The 20,968-nt window shown below is 57.7% G+C and overlaps 1 protein-coding gene across 2 annotated transcripts in view; it reads left to right on the top strand.

The window, feature by feature from the left end:
• ATF6 (activating transcription factor 6) overlaps nt 1–20,968 on the top strand; it is an 85,825-nt gene that overhangs the window by 15,177 nt on the left and 49,680 nt on the right. For both annotated transcript variants that reach the window (XM_053914428.2, XM_053914430.2), the window contains exons 6-10: nt 122–251; nt 1,065–1,268; nt 4,828–5,048; nt 12,036–12,221; nt 12,949–13,040. In XM_053914428.2, coding sequence (XP_053770403.1) covers nt 122–251; nt 1,065–1,268; nt 4,828–5,048; nt 12,036–12,221; nt 12,949–13,040 — 833 coding nt within the window. The remainder of the gene's footprint in view (nt 1–121; nt 252–1,064; nt 1,269–4,827; nt 5,049–12,035; nt 12,222–12,948; nt 13,041–20,968) is intronic.

The following is a 20,968-nucleotide window of genomic DNA, read 5'->3' as shown; positions in this document are numbered from 1 at the left end:
CTTTGCCACGGAGCTGTCTCGAAGTGTCTCTCTGTTTCTCTCTGGATCCGGCCTCTCTTTCCGGACGGCTTTCTGCTCGGGGACGGTCTTCTGCATGAACTCCTGTTTGATTTCGCTGCAGGAGGAGCTGGATTTGTCTTCCGCCTCCCAGATGTCTCCCCTTTCCCTCTATGGAGAGAGCTCCAGCAGCCCCTGCTCGGCCGAGCCTCCGAAGGAGGACAAGCCCATCCCCAGTCCCAGGAGCAAAACCGGTACTGTTCCCTCTCCCGACAGTGTCACTTCTGTCCTAGCCTGGGCTTGGGTTCCGTTTCTCAGGAGTAGACGTGGGGGTCTGTGTGGGTCGCTGGGCCTGTCTGCCATGGAGGGCTGGTGTGGGGAGCACGGGGAGGGTGTCCCCTTCTTGTCCTCTCTGTCTTTAGAGGTGAAAGGGCTGCAGGGGACTCAGGCCCCTCCCATCCCGAGCGGAGGGTCCTGGCTGTGAGGGCCATGGGGTGGTGGCCTCTGTCACCTCGTGATGCCAGGCTGGAGGCCAGGCTGTGCTGCTCCGCAGGGCCCGCGCCCTCCCCAAGGCTGCGGCTCATCCCGAGAGGAAGGTCTCGACCCACAGGGGTAGGATGGAGCCCGGGGAGGCCGTTTAGTGCACGGCGACGACCCGCTTGCTGACACTGTCTTGCAGATGAAAGTTGCCAGGGGAATAGATTGTAAAAGTGCTCATGGCAAGAAAAATAACTGTAACTGTACATGACGGATGTTAACTAACCAGACTTACTATGATGATCATTTTGTGATGCAGATACTGAATCATTGCGTTGTGCGCCTGAGGCTGATAGGACGTCATGAGTCGGTTACACCTCGGCGAAAACAAGGAGAGCCCCCGACTGAGGGCTGTTCCTCAGTCCACTGAGGCCTGGAGCCACCGGGCTTAAACTTAGCCGAAGGCGGTCCAGGCCACCTCAGGATAACTTACCTTCTGCGGTCAAAGTGTAGAGAAAGGTGTAAATAGAATCTGTTTCCTACGACTGCTTGCTTGTTTTCAGATTGATTGTGGTTTGGTTTTTCTCTAGAAAATGGACTGACTCCAAAGAAAAAACTTCAGACAAATTCAAAACCTTCAATTCAGCCCAAGCCTTTACTGCTTCCAGCAGCACCCAAGCCTCAAACAAACCCCAGCATTCCCGCGAAAGCCATCATCATTCAGGCCCTGCCCACACTGATTCCGGTGGCGAAGCAGCAGCCAGCCGTCAGCATCCACCCCGCACCCCCCAAAGGTACCATGTGCCGCGTGGGCTTGACTGGCATCCGCCGAGGCTGGTGCCACATGACGCTCTCTAGTTGGCGCGGTGCTCTCTGTGTCCGTGCCCCGTGTCGGGAGCTGTTCTTGGTTCTGGGACGTGGCAAGTGACTGATACCTGGTCCCTGTCCCAGCAGTGGACAGCTCTCAGATCAGTCATGCCAACACGCCTGTTTCCTTACAGGTTTAGTTACGAGAGACTTGTGGTTTGTACGACCACTTGTAATGAAGAAGCAGGCGTGGGAAACTTTCTTGGTGACATTTTATCCTGAGATTTTTGTGTCTATGAACTTTGTTTTTAAAGAGAGTTTGGTGTTTAAACACTATGGTCCGCTTCAGGTCTTGTGGGTGTGTTTTGGTGGTAGAACCCGGCTCTCAGTCTCTCAGGCGTGAACGTGGCCGGGACTGGCTTTGGGACCCAAACCCTGTCTTCACCTTGCCCAAACCGTGTGTGTTTCTGCATGCCGTCCACCAGGGGGCCGCGCGGACTCGATTCCGCGAGGATCAGGTGGAGGCCTGGCACTGTCCAGATGCAGAGTCACTGGCACGCCGTGGCTGCTCTGACAGGTGCTTGTCATCGCTCTCGTGCTGGAGCGTGTCCCCCCGAGTCCAGGAAACCTGTGCAGCGTCGTTCCCTGGGTGTTGTGGCCGGGGCCCAGGAGGATGAGGTGTCGCAGGGGTACAGGCTGTCCCTAAACACAGTGTGGCGTTTGCTTTTAGGGCCGTCTGTCCAGCTCTGGGGCGTTAGCTCCTTTCTCTGGACTGTGGTCGTGATGAGGGCAAGGCTGTGCATGCGGTGCCCAGGCCGCTCTGTGGTGTCCTGGCTTGTAGACAGCTCGGCAATGATCACAGGAGGCCGGGGAGACTGGATGGACGCAGACACACCCACAACGCCTGCCCTTCTGGGGCCTCGCGCTGGGCCTTTCTTGCCGGGGGAGCAGGTGTTCTTGGGGTCCAGAGTGGCGGTCAAGCGTTCGTGAGCTTCTTGACGTGACATGTGAGACAGCGCATGTCCACACGTGCTCACTGGGGTCTCAGAAGGGCCTGTGTCTCCTAAAGCTGCGAATGTAAACTCGCGGGGCCCCACTGTGGTTCCCATACGTTGTTAACACAGGCGTACAGAGTGAAAGCCTAACGTTGGCTCGGCTGGTGGCACAGCAGAGGGTGTGCGGAGGGTGTGTTCTCAGCAGCCTGTGGTCTGGGGAGTGCTAGAGGGCTGCCCCTTTCCGAGCAGTGCCCTAGCCTCAGAGACCAGTGTGACACGCCACGCAGACGCCAGTGCTTTCCCAGCGTCTGCAGGGGCCTGTGTCTGCTCTCATAGGGCCATCTGCTGAGCGGGGCTTCTCTTGACGGACAGAGGGAAGGGTGCGTCTCCCGTTTACATGGGAGTATGGGGAGAAGGAGGGAAATACAGGGAGGCACTTCACCATCCACGAGTGAGCCTCCGCAGTGAGCGTTTCCCACTGGGAACTGAAGTCATTCTCCGAGGAGGCGGCTGGAGGCCTCCTGCCCATCCTGGTTTGGCCCGGTTTAGTTCTCTCACTTGGCGCTGTGGCATCACCCCTTTCTACAAACCCCCTTTCTGGCCCGGTCGCCGAATGACCTTGTTTTCCCTGGTTTCATAGCACATACCATTCCGTCTGCCTGGCGCAGCTCCTGCCATTTGTGTCTACACCCCATGCACCCGTGCGACTGTGTGCGCGGCGCTGGTGGCTGCGACGGAGGCTGGGGCAGCATCCCAGCGCTCAGTGCCTGGATGGTGTGGAAGGGAGTGGGGGCAGAGAGGACAGGACCCTGTCGCGGGCTCTCTGGGTGGAGGACGGTGCCACTCACAGCAGTGGAGGGCAGGGATAGGTGCTGGCTCAGGGCGCTCTGCGGGCGGCAGGCAGGGTCAGGCCGTGAGCCGTGGGGTCTGTCTCCGAGGGCGGATGCTGACCCGGGTGCTGGATTGCCTGTGGCCTCCGGGAGGGTGCCGAGCTGTGGCCGTTGGTGTCAGGAGTTGGGGGTTAGCAGGTGTGTGTCAGCAGTTAAATACAGTGACCGTGAGAAGGAACGAATCGATGATGCGCACAGTGCCCTGTGGAAGCTCTTGTGCAGATGGACAGCAGTAACAGTGGCGAACATTCACGTTTTTGCTCTGTGCCACACTCTGGTCCGAGTGCTTTTCTCATCACGTGCTTCTCAGCGCAAAGAACTGAGAAGACAGTCCTAGCCGCCGGGCGCCGGACGTGGTGTTTGTGACATGAAGGCGGCACAGCGGAGGCTGGGGGCCTGGTGTGTCTTGTATCAGGACGAGTGTGTTTTTTGGGGCCAGACTGACTGTGATTTCTTAGTAAGTGTTGTTAAAAGACCTCACGCATGGTCATATGCTGTTTGCTAATTATTTTTACTTATGTATTTGGCCTAAGCGTATTTATATCAGCTTAGGAGTCATTTCCTCATTTTATGTTTTTATTTCATAAAAGTTATTCCAAGGGAAAACGTTTAGAGATCATTTACGCTCAAGTAAATTGTACATACTACAAATCTATGAAATGACTGTTACATCTTTCTCACAATTTACCAATTTGAAGTGGTTTTTTTAAGTGGAGACAGATGCTGTTAACGCACAGGTGTCCTGAAACACCCTTCCGGTTTTTCACTTTCCTCGATGCTGCCAAGTGCAGGGCTGAGTGTCGCGTGGCTCCTGTCGCAGTCTGAAAGCACAGCGCTTTTTCCCTTGAAGACAAATCATGAACGCGCGTGAAGTTGCAGTTGCCGGGTGTGGCTGTGCCTTCATGCTGCTGGGCGGGCTCCCTTGGTCCTGAGGACCTGGCGAGGCTGCTTGGTGGGCCGGCTGTCCTTCCCAGTCGAGTGTTGGGAGCTGGGCGTCTCCTTGAGGTCACCGACAGCCTGTGCTCAGAGGAGTCTGACTTTAGACTGAGGTGAAATGTGAAGGCGAGGAAAGACTGGTAGGCCGTCTTTGGGGGTGGGGGCTGTTACTGTGTGCACACTGTTTTAAATTACAGACTTACGCTTCCTGTGCTTGTTAGCTAAGAATTCATCTCAGGCTTTAACACTTTTGATATTTGTAGCCCTGTGTTTTTCTAAGCACCAAGTTAAAGAATCTGTGTTTATATGTTTTTGGTGTAGTATTTCTAAGTCCCATTAATTTGAAATACATATGTGGCTCTCTGTGTTAGTAGAAAGGTTTGTTATATGTAACGTGAAAAATCCTTTTAGCGCTAATAAATTTCAGAGGTTGATACCTTGGTTAGAGATACCTCTGTATAACTGAGCGCATCCGGTACGTGTGTAGCTGAGACCACATACAGGGAAGTACGCTGAACGCTCACGTGGGAGGCATGGCCGTGGTGGGGTTCACTGAGGCTGGACAACGTGCGTCCTCGCGAGAGTGTGCGCTGCCGGCCAGGCCGGGGTGGGTGGCTTCGCGCCCTTCCCTGTCGCTCTGCCTGCAGACCAGGCCTCCGGTTGAACAGTGGCTCTTCCTGCTGCAGAGCTGTGCGTCCTCTGACCCCTGTCTTTTCTCCCTGTAGGTCAGACCGTGGTGCTGTCCCAGCCTACAGTGGTTCAGCTGCGGGCGCCCGGGGTCCTGCCCTCTCCCCAGCCCGTGCTGGCCGTCGCCAGGGGAGCCGCGCAGCTGCCGAACCACGTGGTCAGTGTGGTGCCGGCCCCTGTGGCCAGTAGCCCAGTGAACGGAAAACTTTCTGTGGCCAAGCCTGTCCTACAGAGTACCGGGAGAAGTGTGGGCTCAGACGTAAGTTTGACACTTGGTGCTTTTCCAATGCCTGATGTGAAAGCGAGCACAATCCATGCCTGTTTCTGTCGCGGTGGTTTTGTGTGTGGAGCACAGAGGCGGTAAGCCCCGTCTGCGGTGGGGGCAGGGTCGGGGTGGTGCCGCCAGGGCCTCCACACAGGTGGCCTCAGGCCTGCGGTGTCGGGAGGGCGCGCTCACCCTCCTCCTCTCCTGTGGCGCGCTGCAGTCCGGCCAGCCCCGCCGCCCAGGCCTTCGGGAGCGCTGACGGTGCTCCGTACTTCCTGGGAGAGCTGTTCCTGGCTCCGCACCGGACCGCAGTCTGTAGCCGGCTCGGCTCTCGGTCAGGGCTCTGACGCAGTGTTGCTCTTGGCTGACGGAGGCAAGTTCGGCGTGAGGATGGCTTGCTGCTCTGGGGATTCTGACTCTTGGTGGTTGTTTGGTGCTTTCCCGTCTTTGCAAGTCTTCAAACCTCCGTGCAGGTTGTAGGGGTTTTTATAGTTTATAAGTCACAGGAAGTTTCCCGAAACCAGCCACAGCACCTGCTGACTAATCCTCGCTCTTGGAAAGTGCACGGCTTGCCTCGTGTTTCGTGTCCAGCAGCTGTTGACCGTCATGGGCCAAAGGTTAGTGGCAGCTAGAGCCACACAGTCGGCCTCCCCACGGCTTCTCTGAGCAGCAGAGCAAACCCCGCGCTTTCCTGAACGTAGAAGTGGGCGTCCCTGCCTGCTGCTGTGGCTACTCCACCCTTCCGAGGCGTGGCAAAGGCGCTTCAAAGCCCGTTAGTTGTGGGAGGTGGTTTCTCGCACTGCTGGTGACCCATCTGCCAGAATTCAAGGAGCCGTCAGCAGCCCGTCCTGCTGTGACACTGCCCCGCTGTCCCGCAGCTGCGTAGCTACCAGTGCTGACCTCCGTCTGCAGTGCTTGCGGAGGTGGCAGTTCCTCAGCAGTCCCTGTCCCGTGTCTGGGTGCCATCGTTGTGCTGCTGGGGCGCAGGGCGGAGCCCGAGCATCATGTGCTACAGACATGGGGGTGCAGAGTTGGGCTGGACGTGTGTCCGTCTGTGTTGTGGCTGGAAGAGCGGGCACAGCATGCAGCCCAGCGACTGCCGTGGTGGAGGCCCGGGTGCTGGGGTCGGCCTGGGGAGGGGGACGGGCGGGGTGTGGAGAGGAGACGGGAAAAGGTGCCATTGCTGAAGTTGGGGTGTCACCTCTCTCCTTCAAGTAAATGAACAATAACAAAAACAAAAATGTTCCACAATAGTTTAATTAAAAACCAATAACAAAAGAATATTCTTTTTACAGAAGCCTGGGGAGGGGAAGAGTGATGAAAAAAGACTTTTAAAAATCTGTTAAAATTTCCTTTTGATTATGAGTTTGAATGTTTCCCCTTGGCAATTCCTAAATAGAACAGAAAATGGTCAAAGTTGTCTTTGTAATGCATTAGGACATTTGAAACATTTGTTACGGAATATTTCAGGTGTATAAAAGGTAACGACTGACTCGAACTCTACAAGCCACGGGTCACCTGTACGTGACAGTCATGGAAACGTTACTGTGATCTCCGTCCGCGTTCAAGGGTTCAGACAGCGACCGGGGTGGGGGTGGGGAGGCTGTGCAGAGACCTGGCGCGGGATGGGGCGCAGGACAGGGTGCAGTAAATGGGGGGGCGAGGGCTGGCAGTGGGGCCGCCGTGCAGGCCGTGCGGGTTGTCGGCGCAGAGGGGACCCGCCGCCTGGGCACCCCGCGGACCCCTCGAGCAGGTGCAGGCGGCTCAAGGAAGGTCCCTCCGAGCCCTGAGACCCTGTGGCCTGGTTGTCGCACTGAACACACGAACAGTGAGCTGCCCAATGCGGCTGGCGCTGCTCTGCACGTGTTGGTGGGGAGCCGGCTGGTCCGCTCGCCCGCCGTCCTGCTTTTGTGCTGCGAGGATGGTTGTGAACTTGGGGACGGGTTTCCTGGCGAGGTGTGCGTGAAGGAAGGGCCTGGGACGCGGCTGAGGAGAAGGTGCAGAGCCGGCAAGAGCGGTGGTTTCAGCAGTAGCTGTTAGTTGGCGTTCTGTTCAGAACTCAGAGCTGACGGTGTTATGAAAGGAAGCTTCGTGTAACTGCATGCAGTACAAGGGACCTAGGACGGTTAGCTGTGGGCCAGTGGGCCACGCGCTGCCTGCAGATCAGAGGGGACCTACGGCGAGTAGAGTGAACGTTCTCGTGAGCTGGCGTTGAGGTGGTTGTGCTCGGTTTCCCTCGGCCGGCGCACGAGGGAGAGAGCCAGGTTCTTCCCTGTGAGTTTCTGGGAGAGGTTTTGACTTAATGTTCACTTCAGGTGAAGAAACGGCAGCCTGGCCTGTCAGCTGGCCGAGCCCCGCGGGGGCCCAGAGCACCCCTGCTCCAGGAGCAGCTGCAGGCAGCGGGGTTCCAGTGTGTGTGTTGGTTAGGGTCCTGTCCAGTCAGGGTTCGTTTGGATTCGTGTACATTCCTGATGCAAAATGGCCAAAAGAAAAAATTGTCACGATCTGCTCCTTGTGCTTTTAATCAGAAAGTGGGGTGAAAAGTTGGAATTCAGCAGGAAAAAAAGGAATGAAAGAGAGAAAGAGTGTACCAGCCAGTGCCGTGAGGCCTTGTGCTGCATACGTGGCTCCCGTCCCACTGTGGCTGCTCCCCGGCGGCCGCCGCACCCCGAGTGCATGTCTGGCGTGCCTTCCCTCTCCTGCAGCTGCCTGATGGCCGCGTGGTTCAAATTATAAACTCACTCTTCCTGCTTTTGCTGGTAAATCTGTTCTGCTTAAGGCTTGGAAACCTCACCCAAGCTTTCAAGAAATACAGTTTGTTTTTGGCTCCGGTCCTGATGGAAAAAGTGAACCTGTCTCCTGTCTTGGAGTGGAAGCTCTCATGCCCATTCTGAGCGAAGGCCGAGGCGCCCTTGCCGGAGAGCCTGCTCTTGTGGCCACACCGGGCACTGAGCGCTGCCACCACCTGCGGAGGACCCAGGCTTGCTGACCAGCATCTGTGCCCTCCTGCACAGCACCTGCCTCCACCCTGCCGCCCTGAACTCCGTGAAGGTCACGAGACGTTGCCGCCCTGGCTTCTGGTCATGAAGCTGCGCGGTTCTGGTTACTGGGACCGAAGACGCGGGAGGAGGTGGTGGGGTTACTTTGCACACCTCCGCAGTGGGCCGGCGTGGAGCAGGGACTCCTCGTGGAGATCCGCAGATGAGAACAGTGGAGAGGAGGTGGCCAGACATCCGCAGAGGGCCGTGGATTCAGGATCGCAGCTGCACTGACAGGATGCCCAGGCCTTCCTCTCAGCCCACGGTCCAGACCCTCTCTACCTTGCACCTTTTTCTGATTCTTTACTCAGTGGCCTTGACCCTTCCCCACCACCCCCACCCTGGGAGTTCCTGTGCTGGTCACCAGATTCATCATGAGAAGCGAGGTGCCCGCAGGTGGTGTGTGATGTGAAGGGGACTGACTCTCTAGTGCAGCAGATGGGAGCTTTGTCTTCTTACCCCGGAGACAGTGTTGCCGGGGAGGTCCAGGGCTTCATGGACGCTAGTGCTGTGAGCGTGGGCGTCGTGCCTAGTCCTGAGCCTTGGGTATACGCTGCTTTTCCAGGGGCAGGAGCAGAGGCTCCTCATGGTCCAGAGCAGGCGTTTCCTCTCTTGAGGCTTCTCGCTGGAAACCTGACCCTGAGAAGTGGCCTGGGACAGGAAGACCTGGAGTAACGTGACTCGCCAGAGACCCACAGGAGTGTCCTTCAAGGAAAATACGGGTGTAAGATAATCTGCTCACAACGCCAAGCAGTGCAAAGAAACTCCTAGAAAAATGGACATTTTTCTGTTTCAGAAACAGCCCAAGCGGAGCTGAGACAGGCCCTTTGGTCAGGGTGTGGGTGGGCGGAGGTCCACGGCGAGCGCTGCTTTCCAGCGGGTGACTGCTTTGGCAAAAGGGCACGGACACCATGCTGCTGCTTTAGGCTGCAGGGTGGGGGCATCCATCGGAGCAAATCCCACCGGAAGGGCTTGGAGATCTGAAAAGCATCGGGTTTCAGGAAGACGTTACTTCTGTGCTGGCCACTTCTTGGCTTTCTTGCAAGTCGGGACTCTTTGTAAATAAAAGAAAAACATGCTTTGTTAAAATATTTGCAGTCTCTCTCTAGGTGAAAGTTAGGGGCTTCTAAAGATTTACCTTGAATAAAAATTTTGGCAACTTGTTTCATTTGCAGTTACAGTAACTTTGGGAGGGGAGGCCGATAGGAGTGTCTTTCCTGTTGTACCACATTAGGTTAGATTTACATTGTAGCCGCTTTGGTCTGTGCTTTTCAGTTTTCATCTTGATAAGGTTAAGAAATAAATATTTTAAAAGACATTCTGATTTATATCTTAATATGTAAATACATCTCTCTCTGCTCTTCGATTTCTCTTCCTGCAAGCAGCCCTGGCCGACTCATCCTCGGAGACATGCCCAGGCGCTCTGCAGCCCCACGGCCCCTCCCGCCAGTGCTGGTGTGGCACGTCCTTCCTGGGGCAGCTCTTCGGTGCACAAGCACTATGGCGTTGCCTCCTGCTCTTCGTCCAGATGTGGCGACCAGCGCGCCTCGGTCCCACCTGCGCTTTTCTCGTGGAATGTCCTGTAGAGCACTTTCCGAGTCAGCCCATACAAAGTGTCCGGTTCTTTTGGTTGCTGGATGGTTGTCTGTCGTATGGGGGGGGCGCCACGCATGTTTAAGACGCTCTCACAGCCCCCCCTTTGTGAACACGCCTCCACCGGCTCACCTGCTGCCTGTCTTGTTGCTGCACAAGCACATGGGCGGGCCACGGCTCGTGTCAGAATCGCGCTTCTTCAGTTTGGTCGTTTGAACAGTGGCCGTCCGCAGGGTGGCTCCGGCCAGTTCTTCCTCTGCGCGGGGCGCACCAGGTGCTGCCGTTGGTCACGGAGGCCCCGACCGGTTTGAAGTGTGTTAAGTTGTGTGCCGTCTGGGAGCCTTCCCAGACGCCAGGACTAACCAGCTGTGAAGGGAAGGTCGCCTTCTCCCTGGCTTGTAGTGTGCGTTCTCCCTTCGAGGCTTCTGCCTCACGTCCTGTCCCGCACCCTGTGCGCCTGGGCTCTCGGGGCCAGTGACGACGGGGGCATTCTCACCACGGGAGGGTCGCAGAGAGGCACGGGTAGGGGGACAGAGTGGCCTTGTCCAGAGAAGGGTTTGGCCTTGGGGAGCCGTCCGTCTGCCTTGGCTTTTGCACGTGCATGGGTGTGCACACATGTGCAAGTGTGTACGCGTGCACACACATGTGAGTGTATGTGTACGTGCACACTCACACGGGCCTGTGCATGCATGTGCCCGTGCATGCACATGTCTGTGCATGTCCATGCACACGTGTGCTTGTGTGTGCGTGCCTGTGTGTGGCTGTGTGCGCATGGGTGCCTGCCTGCCTGCGTGCGCCTGCGTGCGCGGTGTCGCTGGAGTGTGGGGTGGCTACTCCCCAGGGAACTCTTACAGATGGTCACGTAGATCAGCGTTCTTGGAACGTTTCTGGTGAAAAAACAATGAAAGTGGAAAAAGCACCCTTTTCCAAAACCTCGCGTGATGTTCCTTCTCCTGGACCCCAAGGAGGAAGGGTTGTCGGCGTTGACAGATGGTGGTGCTGAGACCACCTGGCTTTGGTGCAGCTCTGTGTCTAGGGAATGTCTGGGGGACCGGCTTGTTATGTTTAAGAAACCAGGGTTAAGATGTCTACCTTCGTTTACTGGCCTCGTTAAGAGTAGTTATTGAACACTCCACAGTAGGCTGCTGATTTTCTCAAGTCGTTACATGTAGAAGTCAGCAATTCAGTCACCTTTGTACTTACAGTGATCGAAGTATTACTCAGTGCTTCTGATGGACTTGATTTTGCTACCTGTCCCCTGCCCAAATAAATGAGGCTGGTGTAGCAAGTGGGCTTCATGACTTAGTGTAAAAGACTCGACACACGGGTTTTGCGTGGAGAGTCTTCACTGTGGCAGGTGCTGGGGCGTAACTCAGTGAGTAGCGTCAGGCGGTTGTGGTGCGAAGGCCAGGTGGCGGGAGAGCTCACCTTCCTGACGCGTCGAGACCGCTGGAGTGCTCAGGTAGCGGGGGCGCAAGGCAGAGTGCCCAGCGGGCTAGCTGGACAGCGTGGGGGCTCCTTAGAACTGGGGGTGCGGAGGAGAGAGCGTTGGAGACGGGAGTGCTTGGCATGGACAACGGCCTGAGGGAGGCGCATGTGGAGATCCCGGGGCAGCCGGTGGTGCAGTGCCAGGTGGGGTGAGGGCCTGAGTGGTGGCGGCCACGGCACGGAAGCCTGGAGAGCCGAGCTGGGGAGCAGGGGAGCCGGACTAGCATTGTTCCCCACACAGGAGCAGCGTGGGCCTGATTTTCTGGGGGGAGTTTTCTTGGCCGTGGTGGACGGGAAGAGATTCCCGACAGTCGAAGTGGTCCGGAGGCTGCTGCTGAAGCACAGGGATGGGCGGGGACCCTGCATGGGAGGGGCCGCATAGTCCATGTGTGGTGAGTGACTGAGGAGACAGGAGTGAGCTGTTGCTGGCTTCCCCTGTGCACCCGGCAGTTCTTGTCATCCACCGAAGGTGGAGAGAGAAACGGGGGGTGGGGAGGCTTGTACATGACGTGTCTCCGGTGCTGGTGGCTCCAGGGTGGCAGCCTGGCAGCGGCTGGGTGTGTGGCTCCAGAAAATGGTCAGTGCAGGGCCTGAGCCACAGACTGCAGGTCTTTTTGGCGTGCAGGTGACACCTGGTGCTTTCTGGGAGTTTGCAGATGGAAATCGGAGGAGAGATCTAGAAGCCTGGAAAGCAGAAGCTGTGTCGTGTTAGGCCTCAGAAAGCCTCGTTCAGTCCTTTCGCTTCATTTGGAGTAGTAGTTTTAAAAACCTATTTTGAAACAACTAGCAACACGTTTTGAATAATTGTTTTAAAATAACGGTAAAAGCGGTCTATTCTGACCTGTCGTCGTCGCTCCCCCAGACTGCTGTGCTCCGGAGGCAGCAGCGGATGATCAAGAACCGGGAGTCGGCCTGCCAGTCCCGCAAGAAGAAGAAGGAGTACATGCTGGGGCTGGAGGCCCGGCTCAGGGCCGCCCTGTCCGAGAACGAGAAGCTGAGGAAGGAGAATGGGTCGCTGAAGCGGCAGCTGGACCAGGTGGTGCTGGAGGTGAGTGCTGGTGGGAGAGTGGGCTCGGGGGCAGGTGCCCCTTCTTTCTGTGAAGTCAGCAGGGAGAGGCACCTTTCAGATGAAGTTGTGTGAACTAGCAGAGTGAGGAAGGGGCCCAGGGAGCCCTGAACGTCTGCTGGAGGGCAGAGCCCTGGGGGCGGGCTTCTGACCATCTCTGATCGCAGCCCCAGGTCGCCTCCTCTCCTGCGTCCCGCAGCTCAGCAGTCCCACCCAGGCTTCCCTCTTAGGAAGGAAAACAGTACAGATGAAAGTGCCTATCTCCCCTGGTACCGCCTGAGCACAGTTCTGGGGTTTGCACCGAGCCATACTGCTCCCAGGCCGGTGAACATCTACTCTGCCCGCACAGCGCGGTGCTCTCGGGACCTGTGGAGCTGCCCTGGACCCGGCGTGGCCTCTCCCTCTGCAGGAGGCTGGGCTTCTCCCTGTCCCGTCTCCCCGTGCCACCTGCCCGCAGGAACAGCCCTGTCTCACTGGCCCCAGCGGCTGAGGACACAGGACAGGCTGCTGGAGTGTCTCAGGGGGTCAGCTTGCTGGGTGTCCAGCGGAGGGAGTGGGAAGGCTCTGCTCTGGTCTCTGAAAAGCGGCATTGGCTCGCCTTTGAGTTTTGCTTATTGCTTGAGCATTGCTGAGGCCGACCACCCTCCCCTAGAGGTTGCTTTTGGGAGGCTGGCATGTCGTCTGATTGTGTTTCACGGCTCCTTTTCAGAACCAGAGGCTGAAGGTGCCCAGTCCGAAGCGCAGAGCCGTCTGCGTGATGGTGCTGCTGGCGCTCGTGCTCCTGAACTGCGGGCCCTTCAGGTGAGTGCGGAGCCGCTTGTCCGGGTGCCGGCTAGAAAGGAACGCTTTCGGTGGGACTGTTTCAGCTCCAGTCCTAAGCTAGAGAAGAATGGAGAGGGACCAGGGCCGGGAAAGACTGGCCCCCCTTCCCTGTCTTCGCCCAGGTCTGGCAGCAAGCTCACGTATTTCCATGAAGGAAGCATAAGCTGTCAAACAGGTCGCTGGTGAAGCAGAAAAATGACTAAGATCTAGGGCCTTGAACTCAGACTGCCTGAGTTCAAGTCCTGGCTACTCCTCCACTGGGTGACCCTGCCTTTCTTGGGCAGGTCCCTTACCTTGTCAGGGCCTTCACAGGAACAGGGTTCCCTGTGTCCGGGCTTGGTGCCGGAGCGTGAGCGATGGGAAGGCGCTGGGCTGGCTCCTTCCCCAGCTGCGGAGTCAGCGGGCAGATAGCTGCTCCGTTTCTGGCCCGGGAGTCCTGAGAGGGGCCGGGAGTCTGCATGCTGGCAGCCGCCCAGCGGTTGTGGTTCAGGTGTCATCTCACAGCGCGGGCAGCTCTTCACTCGGGCTGCGGTCCCAGAACGCCACAGCTCGGGGGTCCTGAGACCAGCTTCCCTATTCCCGCTCACTGTGGCCCACGCAGCACAGACACAGTCACACCCTGGACCTGAGGTCACAGAGGGGTTGGGCCGGGGCCAAACCTTTGGAGACCCGTGACACCCTGGGAGGACGGGCGTGTGCGGGGGATGCACACAGTGTCTGGTGTGCCAGTGGGTCACGGCAGCAGGGACAGAGCATGGGGGTGTGCGTGCGTGTGCGCAGGTTCCCAGGGAGGCCCAGGCGACACCAGTAGGTGCTCGGGCGCTGTGGTCGAAGGGTAGTGATGAGGGAAGCCCCACTAAGAAAGCTGCATCTCGGCGCGTGGCAGCAGTTTGCCTGGTGTGAAGTGTGGGGAGGACGCCACGCTTGTGGAAGGTGCAGTGACGAAGTGCCTGGCACGTCCAGAGAAAAGTGCGAGATTCTGTGTGTCTCGTGCTGGTGGAAGTGTGCATGGGGGAGACTGGTGGGGGGTGCAGGTGGGGCCAGGTGACAAAGGGCCTTGCTGTCACTGCATCCAGGGGAGGGGGTCCAGCCAGCGAGCGCGCCGGGCGGGGCCTCGGGGGTGTCGAGGAAGCTGAGCAGAGAGCAGGCTTCTGTCCCTACTGCCTGGGGTGCTCGTCCCGAGGGCCTCAGTGTGGCCGTGTTCTGGGCCACCTCCTCCAGTGTCACCTGCTCTGCCCTTCTCTCTGCCACAGCACCTTCGCCTTCTAGAACAGTGTGGTGTCGACTCCGCGGTGTGCTTTGTTTCTGCCCCACAGAGACTTTTCTCTGTTTTCTAGGAGTCACTCGGTAAACATTTGTGGTGTGACTGAGTGCGTTGATACCCCCAATTAGTAGTGAGTTACTTTTTCATGTGGTTTCAGCTGGTCATACTCCTTCCTCTATTAAAAGGTTACTTGCAGTCTTGACCAAAAAATCCTTTGGTCTGAGCTGCTCTAGCACTTCACACATCCCACGCGTGTCCAGTGTCTGACACTGAACCTGCTCCGCACTCTGCTCATGCTCACTCAGCTCTGCCTTGTGCCTTTGCACAGACCATCCCTGACCTTCCACGTTACTTCTTATGCCTGTGATTTCAGGAAGCTCAGCACATGGCTGTTCCTGGGGCTGCCATCTGCAGGTGCCTCACCCAGCTGTGCCCTTGGTCACAGATGCTTCCCTCCTGTCCCCCCACACGGAGGCTGGGCTCTGGGCTCTGCTGTGTCCTGTGCGTGGTCCGTTGCAGCCGTGAGGTCTCCAACTGCGCGTCTCGCCCTTTCATTTCATTCTGGGACAGGGCACATATGTGCCCCACGCTCTTTCTCACTTGCTCTTTCTCACTGCGTGCCCGTTCCACGTCCCTCGCTCTGCTGCAGGAGGGGCTCACTCCTCAATCTGCTCAGACACAGGAGATACCTCAGTGCGTCCCTGTTTGCCAGGCCTGAGCAGGGAGCCACACTGCAAATGGACACCAGCGACCCAGGATGAGCAGGGATGAGGCAAATGTCCCCCGAGATGTGGGCACATTCAAGGAGGGAGCCAACCAGGAGCCAGTGGCCCTGGCAGCGGCCTTGCTAGAGGCTCTGTCCATGGCCTGTGATGCATGCACGCCGGCGGGGGCCTGTGGTGCCGGGAGGCCCGCACGAGTCTGTGGAGATTTGAAAGGAGAGGAGGGAGCCACAGCCACTCAGTGAGTCGGGGTCCCTCCCCACTGCGGAGGTGCAGGGGGCAGGCAGTGGTGGGTCATCTCTGTGAGCAGGTGCCCTGGGCCGTCATGGGAGGAAGGGAGGCTGGTTCCCCCTTGCCAGTCAAGGATTGTGTTCAATACCTGAGATGGGTGGGACAGGCCGGGGAGCTAAGGGGAGGTTTAAATACTTGAATCCTGAGGAGCAGCCAGAGGAGATGGGTGGAGACTTCAGGAACCAAAGGCCAAGGAGCTCTGGGGCTCTAGGAAAGCATTCACATCTAAAAACCTGTTGAAAGGCTCAGATGGAGGAAAAGCAACAACAAGAAGAGCTGGGAGAATGAAGAAGCGTTTTGCAGCTTGAGAAGTTGGAGGAAGCGGGACAGACCAGCCCGGAGACTTGCACAACTGGGACGGTTCCTTCCAAAGACAGGGCACGAGCAGCGAGCCCCCATGGCCCCGAGAGCAGCTGCCACGACGCCGGGGGCTGCAGCCTGCCTGGACCCTGGCTGTGGGCCCGCGCCCCGAGGCACTTCCTGACCACCCCACCCCGGTGGCCTCTCCACCGGAAGGCTGGGCGTCGTCTCAGGGCCAGGAGGCGGCCAGTGGAGCAGGGACCCCCAGCTGAACCTGGTTGGTGCCTCTTGGAAGACAGTGATTGCACACCTTCCACAGCTGTGGCCCCCGTGGGCAAGCCTGACATGCTGACTCTGTGCGAAGCTGTACGGGCTTTTAAAACCAGGCTGTGAGTGCTAACTGAGCTCAGGCCAGAAAACTAAGTCGGGCCAGACAGCGAATTGGAGTCCGCGGTTTCCGAAGCATTTTACGTTCAGGAAGCGGAGCGCTCAGAACAGGCTGCGTTACCGTGTACAGCTGTCCGCGTTGTCTCAGACGTTCAAGGCAGAATCGAACGTCTGTTCTTGCTGGTACGGCTCCAGGTGAGAAAGCACGTAACCCCGGAGTTTGCCAAATACGGCTGCGCCTTAAGAAACGTGTCCAGAGGCATCTGGGGATGAAATATGGAGACATCTTGCGTTGAAGGCAGAGAGTTTTGTCGAAGTTTGTGCAGCAAAACTGTCTGGTTTGAAGAGTTTTGGGTTGCTGAATCGTCGTCACCCAGAGGAAGAATATAAACTAACCAGACTTAAAAGGGTTAGTTTTCTCTGACCTGCGGATGGGTGGCTGGTAAAGGAGGCATCCAGCTGCTTTTGGCACAGGATGCGAGGGCCAGGCCCACTCTGGGTGGCCTGGAAAAACAGGGACTCTCAGTGCAGGGACCCCCTCCCGTGCTGCCCGGGGGTGGACTCTGTAATTGTTAAGTCTGTTTTATCGTTGAAGAAACTAAAATTAATCCAGGTCTCTCTTTAAAAATTATCATTAAACTCCGCCTTCTCTACTAAACCAGAAAGTGTTTTTCCTTTGACCCTTTTTCAAGAAACCCTGAGGACTCTGGTTCGGCTCCCTGGTGGCTGCAGGTGCAGCAAAGCCCCCGCAGACCAGCTGCGGGAGCCGGTTGTGACCCCTCGTTTAATGGCTGCGCTGAGGAGAAAAGTAGGGCTCGAGGGAGGCCAGGGGCAGGCAGGGGGCACCAGCCCGGTGCTGAGCTGGCGCTCAGAGGTGTTCTTCATGAAGTTGTGTCCTGCCCCTTTCGGTCTGGAGTCTGGCAGCCAGGCAGAAAGCTCTGGAACCAAGCAAGGGAGGGAGTGGCAGCTGGGGCGCTCCCCCTTACCTGCCGAGATAGAGCTGGGGCTTCCAAAGGAAGACACGTGTGGCTGCTAGAGGAGAAAGCAGTGGGGACTGTGCCACTCAGGGAGAGGGCGCCTGTGTGCCTGCCTCACGTTGGCCTCCAGTGGAGGGGAGAGGAAGAGAGGGTCTCGCCCGGGAGTTCACTGCCAAGGCTTGTGCAGGCTGAGCTGAACTTACACCACTGCCGTGACCCCCAGACCAAGCCAGACGTGGAGGCCGGGTGGTCTGTGTTGTTGGTGCCCCAGGCTCCTGGCAGGAAGGCCCGTGTACCCCTGTCCTGACAGCATTGCCACAGGCAGCCGAGGGTAGAACGGGAGTCTCAGGCCGATGGCACGGACGAGGCTCGGGGACAGAGCCGGAGGAAGACACAACAGAGACTCCAAGAGGCCACAGACATTTGAACCAACAGTTACAACCTGTAAAGTAAATATGTTACATAAAAGACAAGGGAGCAAAAGACTTTCAGAATCAAGCAGCACATTCTGAAAAAAATGTGGACGTGGGCTCATTAATAGTTAAAATTAGCAAACCAGTGCCTAGGTTAAAACAACGAAACAGGCACATTTGCAGAAAGACGCAGTGGATGGGAGGGTGGGTCTGGAGAAATCTCACAGGATGTGACGCAGAGGGACAAGGACATGGAACACGTGAGACAGTAGGAGACCGCGTCTTGGTGCCCAGGGCACATCTGCAGGTGGGAAGCACATACCTGCTCCTCCGGGTGCGTGGCGTGGGGCTCGTCACCCGGGGCTGGCAGTGCACAGCGTGACTTCATCCTGAAGAAACACCAGAAAGGGCCAGAGCGAGGGGCACTCCACGAGCAGGTGTCCCGAACCCCCACACAGGCATGGAGGTCGTCAGGACCGGGGAGAGGAGCCTGGGAAGGTGTGGAGTGCAGAAGCCTGGCTGGCAGCAGTGGCGGCAGCAGACCACAGTGCCTGTGGGCGGAGCTTTAGAAATGTCACTGGTGTCCAGTTTGTGAGGCTGAGATGGGTCAGCGTGGCGGAGCTCCCCGGAGGAACAACGGGTCCGGAGCAGCTGGGGGCCCAGGCTCCTGTCTGTGTGGGAAGTCACCGCTCAGACTCACTCAACCGCTAGCACCTGGGTGAGCGGAGTGGAGAGGGCGGTGGCACAGGACCACGGGTTGAGCTGGACATCTAGGCTCCTTAGGAAGTGTCGGGGGGACAGCGTGCAGTGGTGGGCTGAGAGGGCTGCGAGGAAGGCGGCAGGGAGCAGAGCTTCCTCTTGGGGAGCGCGCCTCTGGGGAGGGAGGAAAGCTGCCGAGGAGACGGACGTCTGGTGGGGGAAGACAGACTGCCAGGGAAGCACACCCACGTGACGCAAGCCCGCAAGCGGAGGTGCAGCACGGAGGTGGAAAGAAGGCCCCCGCCCCACCCTGTTGTTGACGTTGGAAGGGAAGCCGGCAGCAAAGGCTTTCCCATCATTGGCCCCTCCGATGGGCTAAACTGTCGAGTTGTTCGCTGGTTGTAGGTTTTCTGAGACGCTGACGGTTTTGAGGCCATTCTGTCTCCGTAACACGACCGTCTGTGCTGTGAGTGCGGCTGCTCCTGGCCGTCCCCACGCCCTCGCCTGCTAGCACGTGGAAACTGGGTCAGACACAGCACAAGCGGTGGCCAAGTTCAGGTTTCACGAGGCTGAGGAAGAGACGTTTTCTTTGTAGGACGGTTGAACTAATTGAAGAAAAGAGAGGGAAGTAAGGGAAGAGAGGGAAAATAGATTAATTGTGATGGAAATAACTTTGGAAAGGTTCTGTGAGCAGCATACAATTTGACCGACAGCAAGTTGTGTGAAAAATACTTCCTTCTTTACAAAACAGACGGTTAACAGCCAGCTGGAGAAACATCAGTCTGAACGCTCCTCGCCACCTTGCCGATGGGTGCCCGTCCTTTGTTGACTGTGAGTGTCGGTAGGGGGCCGGGTCAGGGTCAGGGCCAGGACCAGGGTCAGGGCTAGCGGCTGACAGCTTTCCTCACACAAGCGTGGTGGCTCCTGCCTCTTGACCAGCGGGCTGGGCTGCTGTGTGTGTGCTTCTCGTGGTCCCCGCCCTGCTTGTGCTCATGAGAGGGGCAGGTCCCAGCCCACCCTGTGGGACCCGCTGGGGCGAGGTCACTTGTTGAGACAGAACGTGTGTCCTTGGGCAGTGCTCTGGTTCTACCTTTCCTTTCCTTTTTCCTTCCTCCCTTTCCTTCCTTCCTCCCTCCCTCCCTTTCCTTTCCTTTTTCCTTCCTCCCTTTCCTTTCCTTTTCCTCCCTCCCTTTCCTTTTTCCTTCCTTCCTTTCCTTTTTCCGTCCTCCCTCCCTCCCTCCACGTCGTCCCCTGTGGCAGTCGATAGAGTGCTTGCCCGTCACATCAGAGGGTGGTGCCCATGAGAAGTCCCCTTGGTTCTCCAGACAGACGCCTCTGGGTGAAGAGGTTTGTCGGTGTGACTGAGAACATGTCTGGGCCTCCATTTGGGACAGAACAGGAGCCCGGTGTGACCCTGTGCGGGGCGGCCTCCGTGGATTCCTTCACCATGGGTCCCCTCTCTGTGTGAGCATCATGGCCGTCACCCTCCTTTCCCACAAAGAAGGGAGCTGCGTCCCCAGCAGGTTCTAAACAGGCCGGGTCTTCAGGCACCTTAGCGAGGGAGGCTGACCAAGCCCCGTCCTCGTGTGTTATGGCTGAGGAATCCCCGTGGTTGGGACCTTGGACTGGGGTGGGGAAGGGCAGTCACACTCCTGCCGGGCCAGCTCCTCTGCGGTTTTCTTAGGAGATGACCTCGCGGGAAAGGCGAGCAGAGGGGGTGTGGCGCTGAGCCGGGGTCTGGAGCTGGTTAGAAACGGAAGTCTCTTCCAGCCGCCCTGAGTCAGTCAGCTCTCCATCGTCCTACGGGAAGAGCTCTCGCTCTTACCTGAGACGAGCCCCTCTCCAGGCCTGGCTCCATCTCTTTCTCCTGGTCGCCAGGCCCACTTCGCTGTGTGAAGTCATGACTGGCTGTGGGTTAAAAGTCACTGGGCAACTCAAATGTTGGAATTGAAACTGCCAGCTGTACGTGGTTTTGTTCAGCCAGATTTTTAAATGAAACCTGACCCAAGCTCTTGGCCAGCAGTAGCCTCCACACTTGTCCAAGTGGCACACGAGCTGGAGAAGCAGCAGACGTCTCAGCACCTGCAGTGGCTGAGCCCGGGGCCCCGCCAGGCTGCCCCCGCCCCCGGCAACACACTTCGTTCCCATTCTGTGCAAAGCGCCTGGCCCCCCTTCCTTCAGCCTCCGCAGGGTTCGTCTTTTGCTTTAAAATGTGGCTAGAGTCTGTCACCTGCAGAGCTGGCTGACTTTCTGTGGGCTCCGCCTTCGGGTGGGTGGTGTCCCGTGCTGCCCCCCCCCCCCGCCCCCCGCCCCCAGGGTTGTTGTGAGAAAGGCGAAGGCAGTTGAGTGAGAAACCTTTGCTCACTTCCTTCTTGACCTTGAGAAGCCACTATGTTGCTGTGAGAGAGGAAAGGAGGTACGGGAACTCCTGCCGCGTCCCTCTCGGGAGGGCGTCCCTGAGAGACTGGGTCGGGAGAGAAGACTGGAGGGTGCGCTGGGCGCTTCCACACATCTCAGCAAACAGAACACGGCCCAGGGGGTGGTTTTCTGGAATGGCTGCTCACCCCCGTTCTCCGTGCTCAGCGCAGCTAGCGCTGTGCCAGCAGTGGCGCAGCACACCAGTGACGAAGGGAGTGCGGGTCCGGCCTCATGTTAAGGTAGCTCGCACAGGATCACTTTCTGATGTAGGAAAAGACGTGTCATTATTACGTATTGTTCAGCTTTCGAGACAGGTTGTCATTGATGCCTTTTTTGTGTCCAGATTCGAGCTGCGTTGTCATTTCAGTCCGCGTTTGACTCTCGCTCTTTGGGGTGAGTTTCGGCGAGTGCCAGCCTGGACTGTGTGTGCTGCGCG

The sequence above is a fragment of the Desmodus rotundus genome, chromosome 12 (genome assembly GCF_022682495.2).
Source record: "Desmodus rotundus isolate HL8 chromosome 12, HLdesRot8A.1, whole genome shotgun sequence".
Lineage (NCBI taxonomy): Eukaryota > Metazoa > Chordata > Mammalia > Chiroptera > Phyllostomidae > Desmodus > Desmodus rotundus.
The sequence above is the reverse complement of the archived record's forward strand: the minus strand, read 5'-3'. Positions and strand labels throughout refer to the sequence as shown.